Here is a 10,336-nt window from a genome sequence, read left to right on the forward strand (position 1 = left end):
TATAATGATTATTGCATTGTATTGAGTTAAAAATGTTAAAATAATTAAAATAATTTCCAATGCAATTTATTTAATTTTTTTTTTTTTTAATTTTTATATAGCTAAAAAGTTTTTATTTAAATAATTACTACTTAAAAAACAACATTATAATAATATAATAATACCTAGGCATTTTAATTTTATCCAATACCTAATTAGTTTGCATTAATTTTAAATATGAACGAATAATATTGATTTCTTAAAGCTATTAAGTTTATAATCAATAGCAAATATATTTAATCCAAATTACGAGATTCAATTAAAATTTTATTTTTATACTTGATATATTTTTTTACGAATTAATACAGAAAATATTTTTGATGGATGAGAGAATTTTTAAAATTATGTAAACATTGTGTGGATTGGAGCTTAATGTGTTTAAATAATAACATTTCTTTAGACATTTTCTAAATTTAATATTTGTGTCAATCGTCAATGAGCAGTGAGAAATGTGTATTCACACATTAGACTATTTATCATTACTGTCACACCACTGCTCATAAAATTGGATGGTTACCACGATACGAGAATAAATTTATACTATAAACTTCGTGTAACTTTTGGGTATTATATTCACATGTCAATTAACGATTGTTAAAATTACTAATTTCATTTTTACAAAATAATTTATATAATTTGGTACTTTTATAATTAAATAATTTTTTTAAAGTATTCTGTTTTTGAATATCAAATAAAAAATATACCTAGGTTGTAATTAAGAAAAAAAAAAAAAAATTGTATTATAAATAGTTTTGAAATTAAAAGTATTTAAAATGAATATTTTATCAAAATTACAGAAAAATTACTAAAAAATTAGTGTAGCCAGTTGATCTTAAACAAATATACAACCTATTGTGTAATTCGTGTTAAGTGTTTACAATTCAATATATCTATTGTGATAAAATATATTGCATAGTGTGCGTATTATTAGAATATATTTTAATTATACTGTTTATCCATTATAAATTAGTATTACCATTGAGTATATATAGTAGGTACTACCTATACATACTAATAGGTGTATATTTTAAATAAAACGTATGCAATTATACATTGACAACTATATTAATGCTTACAGTAAACTAAAAATAGTTTTTGTTTAGTTTTGTTTTGTTTTATTTTATTTTTTTTTCTTGTATCTTAGGCTTAATTAACACGAAAAATCCATTTCAAATTTCATTAAAGCAATTGAAGTTTTAAATATGTTAATTCCAAAAATAAGTCACAAAATTATGGAGACATTAACGACGGGAAATACGTTGGTACCCATACACAGTCGTAAAGTATATAATATGACAAAATAATAATTATTTTACATATTGCGCACTATGTAAAAGTAGTTGTGCGTATGTCAGTACCTACGTGAGTGGCATTTACTGTCATGTGTAGTTACCTACTCTGGTCATTAGGACTTGACGATAGTTTTTTCGTGGCTAAGTCAATTGAGTTCGAAACACCTGTTTTCACCTTAGTTTACCAATTCTTTTTTATTGTGTAAGTGTTTTGTATACTTCTTCAATACCTCGCTCACTCTTTACCATTAGGGTTAGATAGTTATTGGTGGGCAGACGAGTGCGGGACATCTAGTGTTTTGTGAGGGGGTCGCTCGTATACACAGATGGGTGTGGCGGCGGCCGGCGGTACGGGGTATCATGAACAGAATCTTTCAAACACAAGAGTTCTTGTCGGACAACCGTTGCCCGAGAACGGCGCCAGCGTCGTGCAGCTCGTCGATTGGGTGAGGAGATTGATGGTAGGGTGTGAGGATCGGCGATGGGGTGTCAAGCCAGCTAGGTCCTTTCTGGTTACCTCGGTCGTCATCGTTCATTCTTTCGAACGTATTTCTTGTGTGTATGCGTGGCTTATTACCGTGTTCGTCTCTTCGTCTTATTTGACAACCGTTCCGGTCGATTCATTCTAGGAATTCATGAAATACATTTTATAAGGCGCGTGCGTAACGTCATTTTTTATTTTAAAACGTTGAAATAATAAAAACGGTTTTAGCGCGTTAAATACACATAAATATTCAGATTATGATTTTACAATTTTGATTACTGTTATATGATTATTCTTCGTGTCCATAATATTAATTGTCTTTCCTCAACATTCTAATTTTACCGTCAATTTCGTGTTCTTAGGTATAAACAGACCGATTTACCGATCACCAATCGCTGATTATATATTATTATTATACATATAGAAGTGCAGAAAACAACCGCAGTAGCGCCACGACATCACCGATATCGAATTTCACCTGTTGATTTACACGTTCCGTACGATAAAACTGTTGTTTTATTACCATTTTATGAATATTCTTCGAGTACGTAACATTATTTAATCGAATCTAACGTTTTCGTTTTATTATCACTTTCGTGTTCGTACATACAGGCCGATTTATCGATTACTAATCGCTCGCTAACTATACATATACTGTTATTATACATATCGCTGTACAGAAGTCAACCGCCGTAGCGCCACGACAAGACATCTATTGATTGCAAATTATAAAGGTTTTTATATTATTATTATTTAACGCTTTTTGTAATACTATAAGCTTGGTGCTATTTAGATTTAAGATTTTAGTATGGATCATATTGTAAATGAAAACGACAATAACTGCTGTGCGTCGGAGGTAAATAAAGAAAAAATTATTCCGTCTGTATCATCGGTGACACCAACGACTATTGTTGAAGAAACTGATGATAAAATCATAGTTGAACAACCGCAGAATTTAGCTAATAATGACACACCAAATAAATCTGACCACGACCGCTTGAACTCTTCCACTTCCTCGGTTATACCTGTACTCACCATTGATGATAGTGACGAGGAAGATCATAATAACGAAGAAGATCATAGTAATGATAAAGATGATGTTATTATAATACCAGATTCGGATGATGATGAAATATACGAAGAGCAACAAATGAGTCGGTTAACGTTCAACTACAGTATTCACCGACTTAAATATAAAATAAGGCGTGTCATTAATGTTATTTTAAGATATTATAGACAAAGTTTAAGTGATGATAATATATTATATCTTGAGGAAAAACGCGATAGTTTAAGATACATTCGAACAAATTTTAGGTCCAACCGGATGTCAAGAGCCCAAACTATACGACGACCTATATCAAATGACCAGCTATTACGTAGAGTACAGACGTTGCGGCGCCGGTATTTTGATGCCATAAGGTCAGCACACGAATTTATGTATATTTGGAGTGGCGGTGAATTAAATTATCTCATAGACTCAGTGTCTAAATACATGCAATGGATAAACAATCTTCTCTTGAAACATGATACTGGTTTTGATAATATCTCAGTCACTCGAGGTCCCGATGGAGAAATAAATTCCAATGAGCTGGATTTTGTTATTCAGGATATCGAAAATAGCGATTCTGAATGCTCGAGTGTATCTGAAACATCGACATCGTACAACACATTTACACCTGCGTATGTTAATCAACGAGTCAAACATAAATATAGCTATAATAGGTCAATATCACGATATCAAAGACGATTACAACGGCGACAGAAGCTACGAAATCGCTTCAAAAAAATCCATCATCAGTTTTATAGTGGTGATGGTCAATCAACAACATCGACACAAATGATAAATTTTGAGAAGAACAACAAATACGGTGTAAAAAATTCTACATCTACATCATCATGTTCATTGAATGAAAATGTTGTCGTTAATAAATATAACGATGAAGTTATTCAGGTAGATAGCGACAGTGAACCCGATTGTTTAACTATTGATGAAAATTATGTAAATTATCAAAATATTTGTGAAGGCATTCACGAAACACCTTGTCAAACACAACTTGAAAATAATAGCGAAAATCTACCATCGACGTATTCGATCGAACGGGATCAAGAAATTGACATCCGTAATATCGTTGAAGTAGAAGTATCCGAACCTTCATATGCTACTATAATGGGACACGTGACCAATATTGAAACGGATACAGTGACTGATAATCGTTGTGATAAAGATGAAGTTGTTGAACCACTGTGTACTAACCTCGATCGTGTGAATCAAAAAATTAATAATTTACACGGAAACATTACTCTGAGGGAAGTTGCCCAAACAATTGCAACGGCGTCAAGAGCTTTGTCATCAACGCACTCCGAAATATTTCACGGTATTACAAGAATGGCTGATGCACTGTACAAAACAACGATTGAATCGACTTCAGGTCAAACGGAAGAAGCGAGACCGGGAGAAAAAGATACATCGGTAGGAACAGAAATTTTTAATGAAAATCCATACATAAAATTCAGGCAACAATATATACTCAATGACCTGCAAAAAATATTGGATTCGATTTGGAATTTAATGTTATGCCCACTTCCCCCCGACCTTATAGAATCGTCAGCTTCGGACTTGTCAACTTCTGTAGAAGCGAAAGTGCGGCGGGCAGAACAAGTGGCAAATGAAATAGTTTCTAGGCGGAGAATAACTACACAACCACCACACATATCAACTTCTGTCACTCAGATTTCCACGATCGATTCTCAAAATTCAACTCGGGACACTCATGAAATTTATCTCAACCCCAGCCGACAGTTGGACAACTACGACGACGACGACCAGTCAAAAAGTCAACAGGAACCAAACTCTTCGGCAACGCATGAACATAAGCAACCTTCGATACCCATCATCATCATTACTCCCGCACCTGACGATCCAGAAGATTCTATTACTGAAGAGCTTCCATGCCGACGTAATAGTAGACGGACAGAAGAGAATAATAGTTTATCGTCGCACACAAATACGAAAAACTTGTTGGTGCCGCCGAAAAGGAAGGTTCAGCACCGTAGCCGCAGTCGAACCCGCGACCCCCGCCGACCACGATTTTATTCACCGTCACCGCCCAAAACTCGCGTACGCATCACTTACCAAGAGGAGTGGCGGGAGGGGTCGAAATTACCGCTGGCTGAGTCCACGTCACCCGCTAGTCCTCTCGTTCTCACAACCCCTCATCCACCGTCTTTGCAGCTGCCTTGTTCATCTCCCGCCTTTAGTACCGACAATAGCGCTAATTCCGCTGTAGCGGTTGTAGCAACCGCCGAAACAGTCGCCGAGCGACCTAATTTGTCGCCGCTACCACCAGAAGCGCTTAGGTCGACCCTGCAGCCGACATCAAACGACGACGGCGGCGCTACCGCTACGCTGTCACAGACTGCACTGGCGTTACTAGAACTTTCTAGACAGTCGCCAAAGTCCGACCAAGCTATCGACACTCCTGTTGTTGCCAATAGAACTGTTGAGACAACCGCTACATCTGTAACCGCTGTAACCGCTGCCGCCGCCGCCGCCGCCGCCGACGACAAAAAAATAATGTCGAACAGCGATGTGCCGGCAACCATCGCTGTCGGCGGTGGCGGCTTCGTGGTAAAACCGTCGTCAAAGCGACAGCGGTCCCGTAGTAGGAGAAATTCGTTTTCGAACAAGCAAAAACCAAAACCGTCGCCATCTTCGGAAAGTGAACAACAGCCCAACAACAACCTTTAGACGATGACGAATTGATGTGGAACATCGATGTGTCGGCAACCATCACCGTCGGCGGTGGCGGTTTCGTAAGGAACCCGGCGACAAAGCGATATCGCAGTACCGCAGTAGGAGCAATTCGTTTTCGAACAAGCGAAAACCAAAACCGTCGTCATCTTCAGATGGTCAACAACAGCCCAACAACAACCTATAGCCGACCAGGATATGTCTACGAAAACTGTAAATATTCAACAATGTGTGTTTTAATCATAAGAGATGTATTATAATATTATATACGTTAGATGTTAGTCTTGTTTTGTTTATTTTTTTTCTTTTGTTACGTAATGTATGCAGAGAACGCATCGTTTTGTTCGAGTATTATTATACCCGTGTACGTATTATTTATCATCAGTTCGAATCGATTTATTAGCTAGGATACTAAAAAAAAAAACTATTCAAACGTCATTTGTATAGTTATTAAATATTAATACATTTTTAATAATTCACGTAGTGATTTCGGGCATAGTGAATTAGTAGTTTTTCCGTCCAAAAGGTGGAAACATGCTCTATAGATATTTAATTAGTGGGGTGCACTTAGGATCCAATTTTTAAAACGAGTTGAAATACTTGAGATCTTACATTACCATGAAAATTACTGTAGTTTGTAGATCTATGACAAAAAAAAAAATTAATTTAACCGCCATTGTAAAATTTGGTCATTGGTTAAAAAATTTGAAAGAGAAATAAAATTTGTAGTGACGAGTGGTTGTCCGTCGCTGATCATGACTGATCGGCGTGCCTTAAATGGGTGCTCTGGTTCGGAGTTCTGGCAACCAACGTGCGTAGAAAAAATTAAAAAAATAAAAATTCTAAAAAAAAAATGCAGGTTGTTTTATTATTTTAAGTTTTATTTAAATTTTTCGATTAGTTTTTAGCTCGTTTTATTTTGCGTATTTCCAATGCGCAACGTTTCAGTTTCTGTTTCCAGCACTTGCAGTAGTAACAAAGTATTTAGTTAGACAAAGTAATAATGTAATAAACCTATTGTTTACGATATTTGGATAAAAACATCGATTTTTTAGCTTAATTAGTATTTAATGGCCCATGATGAATATGGACGATGACGTACAGTTCTAGGCCATGTAAATTGAACCGTCATGAGTTATAATCATTATAATATAGGTAGAGTAGTATATATTTTTGTATTATTGATATTGAGTTTGATGAAATAATCAACAACCGCTGCCCCTGCTGTCACAAAATTCTGCCTTTGGCGACCGTCTGCGTACCGGCGGGGGTTGGTGCAGATTTCATAGTCATTAATGGTTTGCATATATATTTTAGTAGATAGTAAACATCGTCCCTCATCCGTGTATGTCGATTCGTATTGTATGCGTGTATTACACTATATCATATACTACACAATATTGTATCGGGTTATGTTCTTTTAATTGAAACAATTTTTTTCTCCCAAATATTGTCCCCTTCCCTTAATTCTCGTCACCACTTTCGTGTTAACGGAAAAAGGCTTCACAGTGAAGATTCTCAAAATTAGCTCTTAAGTAAACATATATATATATATATATATAAATATATTTATTTTTTTAAGACTATATAAATATTTTTTCTACAGATGATATAATATTTTTGTACCGTGTGCCGTTATTATTTACGTTACAAATTTTTGGTTTCCGTTTTCTGTATTGCGTGTCGATAACGTCTCATCAGGGGACGTGCTTCACGCAAAGATCATTGAATGCACTTAATTAGTTAAGGTTATCAACGCGTGTATAAAAATGTGTGTTCGCGTGCGCGCGCGCGATATATTCTGTTAAAGTCGTGACAGGTGCCACGGACGGGTTAGGCAAAGCGTACGCCCGGCAATTGGCGGGCCGCGGCATGGACGTGGTGCTGGTCAGCCGGACGCAGGCCAAACTGGAGGCGACCGCCGAGGAGATTCGCGCCGAGTACCCGAGCCGCCGCGTCAAGTGCGTCAGGGCCGACTTCACCGACTCGGACACGGACGCGGTGTACAGCCACATTGGCCGAGAGCTGCACGGGCTCGAGGTGGGTGTGCTGGTCAACAACGTCGGGCTGTCGTACCCGCACCCCGAGTTCTTCCTGAAGGCCAGCGAAGACCGGTGCGGCGACGCGGACGGTGGCAAAGCCGCCGCTTCCGCCGGATGGGGATCGCAACTGTTCGACAACATGATCCGGTGCAACATCACGTCCATGGTCAACATGTGTCGGTTGGTGATGCCCGGCATGGTCGACCGGAAGCGCGGGTGCGTCATCAACATCGGAAGCACCGTGTCCCGAATCCCGTGCCCTCTGTTGACGATGTACGGGGCCACCAAGGTAATAAGTCTCACGTTATTATGTCGCGTATATTACGATAATATTGTTATTTGCGCATTTTTTTTTGTTGTTATCGTTATTGGTGATCACCGATCGGCCAATAGGCAGGTTATCGTTTAATTAGTATACGCATACAGAGCACGATCGCTTAAAGCTTTATAATGTTTATATGTTTGGGAGGTGATTCCCCTCCCCTATCGGGTGTACGCGTAGGAGGGAGCGATTAAAACGAATCGAATGATATTGTTACGAGATTTCAAGCGACCCATCGAAATAATTCCTTTCCGATCAATAGTTTTCTCATTACAAACTAAAATCAAAGGTACATTATATGCATATCAAATGTGTAAATCTTACGTACCGAATATTCCGCACGCGGCTTCTGTACGCGATGTACATTACGTTTCTTTGCGACATAATATGATATTATTATTGCTATGTATCGACACATGATATTATTATGGTTATTATTATTATTATCGCGATGTATCGATTATTCACTATCATAACTCTCGACTTTTGGTCGTTTTTATAGAAATTCGTTGAGAAATTTAGCCTCGAACTGAACACCGAGTACAGCAGCAAAGGCAAGCACGGCGCAAACATCACCGTGCAGTGCGTGATGCCTGGTTACGTGGCCACCAAAATGAGCAAGATCGCGCGTACCTCGTGGCTGGTCCCGTCGCCGGACACTTTTGTCAAGTCGGCACTTCAGACCACCGGACTGGAAACTGTTACCACTGGTTACATGCCGCACTCACTGATGGTAAGCTACAACTTTTTTTCTTTTCTTTTTTTTTTTTTGTCATAAAATATATTATTACAATGTGTATCGTTCAAACTGGTAAATGTAATCCTCGTGTAAAAGTGGTGTTTTATAAAGTTTTGTTTGTGGCGGGATGGGATGGTGATGTGGGTGGAAGAGGTGGATCAGAGCGTCTATATCATAAAAACTATGTATACAATAGGTTAACCACGTTCGGTGACTATCTGCCCAACGCATTCGCGATATCACCGATGTTGTTGAATTTATTATTTTAATGTAAGTTTTCGTTCTAACTCTTAGGTGAAAGGCATCGAACTCGCCCAAAGCATATCCGAGTCGATGATGGCGCGGACAGTAATGAACAATATGTTGAGCATTCGGACAAGGGCTTTGCGCAGGCAGGCCAAAGAACAACAGCAGCGAGACGAAGCACAGTCTACTGCGGCTACGGACAAATAGTCGAACAGCTATAATACAGCACAGTCTATATAATACCATCGCCACTAACGATCCGTCATGGGCATCTTGTCACTTCCTCGGATATAATGCCGCGCACCACTACATTACAGTTGTATCGCGATTGTGTGTAATTTTATGTTTCGAAATAAGGATTAATATTAAATATAGTTTATAAGAAACGAAATAGTAAGGCTAAAATTTATGGATTAGAATTAATTTATTGATTATCAAATGAAAATATTGAAATAATAATAGAGATTATCGGATTAGGGCATATATTAAATTGATATAAACGCCCTTAAGAGTAACTATTATGTTTTCGATTATTGATAATTAACTATGTTTAAGGTTGATTTTGAACTTTTTTTTGTGTGTGTGTTACTCAGTTTAGGGGATATTTTAACTCATTATAATGTTAAGTTAAATCCTAGAAATTATCAACTTTATTACCACCATATGACGGGCAGCCAAAAACTAATTTGATTTTTTTCTCATTTTTTTTTCAAAATAAAAAAAAAAAAAAATGTTGAGTATTTCTTAAGTAGTCTTTTTAAATTTTAACCAGTCACATTCCTCTGACTCTCGAGTATAATTTCGTGATAGTTTGACCTAACGTTCTAATTATCCAACGATATTTCTCGGGACTAACCCGTTTCTAAATTTTTTTTCCAGTGTTAGTTGTTATTTGTTACCTTGTTAATTTATCAATAATGCCTACAAGTAAGCAGCCAATGACTGTTTATTGTACGTGAAATATAATTATTTTTATTTTATATTTATTATTATTTTATTCAAAACGTTCATTAAATCTGAAATTGAATCTGTGATCTACATACAGAATATCCTTAATGTTATTTTTATGTTGTTTAATTTTTGATCCTTTTGTTATATTTTTGAAAAACTTAACTGCATAAAGTTTAGTAACAAAGCTCAGTTAAGGTCAATTTAGTTTTTTTTATCCTTTGCTAACACTACAATGAGTATGTGGTATTTTAGTCATAGCATTTGATAAGTTTAACATAAGTTATAGATAGTTTTGACTTTTATTTCATTTTTTATTAATTTTTTCATTATAAAGCGTTTAAAGCTCGCCAACATTATTATGCTTCGTACGCAATGGTGTTGGCCAGTCTTGGCTATGATGTGAATAAATCTATTTAAATTTAGGATGCCATAAGAGTGTTTCATGTATAAGACATGCCTCTATATGGCAT

General features: G+C 36.7%; 2 protein-coding genes across 3 annotated transcripts in view; both read left to right on the forward strand.

Moving 5' to 3' along the window:
- The window catches only part of LOC112595765, a 27,505-nt gene extending 20,137 nt beyond the window's left edge, over positions 1–7,368 (forward strand). Inside the window, exons 1-2 of one of the 2 annotated variants that reach the window (XM_025341074.1) lie at positions 1,950–2,359; positions 2,428–7,368. In XM_025341074.1, the coding sequence (XP_025196859.1) occupies positions 2,624–5,563 (2,940 nt within the window). In that variant the 5' untranslated portion in view covers positions 1,950–2,359; positions 2,428–2,623 and the 3' untranslated portion in view covers positions 5,564–7,368. Of the gene's footprint in view, positions 1–1,949 lie in introns of those variants that run through there. The other variant, XM_025341073.1, reaches the window with a different exon arrangement.
- The window catches only part of LOC112595767 (very-long-chain 3-oxoacyl-CoA reductase-B-like), a 15,674-nt gene extending 5,793 nt beyond the window's left edge, over positions 1–9,881 (forward strand). Inside the window, exons 2-4 of the mRNA XM_025341075.1 lie at positions 7,377–7,897; positions 8,433–8,663; positions 8,964–9,881. Coding sequence (XP_025196860.1) covers positions 7,377–7,897; positions 8,433–8,663; positions 8,964–9,122 — 911 coding nt within the window. The 3' untranslated portion in view covers positions 9,123–9,881. The remainder of the gene's footprint in view (positions 1–7,376; positions 7,898–8,432; positions 8,664–8,963) is intronic.
- Positions 9,882–10,336: the final 455 nt, after the last annotated feature.

Source organism: Melanaphis sacchari, unplaced genomic scaffold (genome assembly GCF_002803265.2).
Source record: "Melanaphis sacchari strain LSU unplaced genomic scaffold, SCAv2.0 Contig29_pilon_pilon, whole genome shotgun sequence".
NCBI classification, from domain to species: Eukaryota; Metazoa; Arthropoda; class Insecta; order Hemiptera; family Aphididae; genus Melanaphis; species Melanaphis sacchari.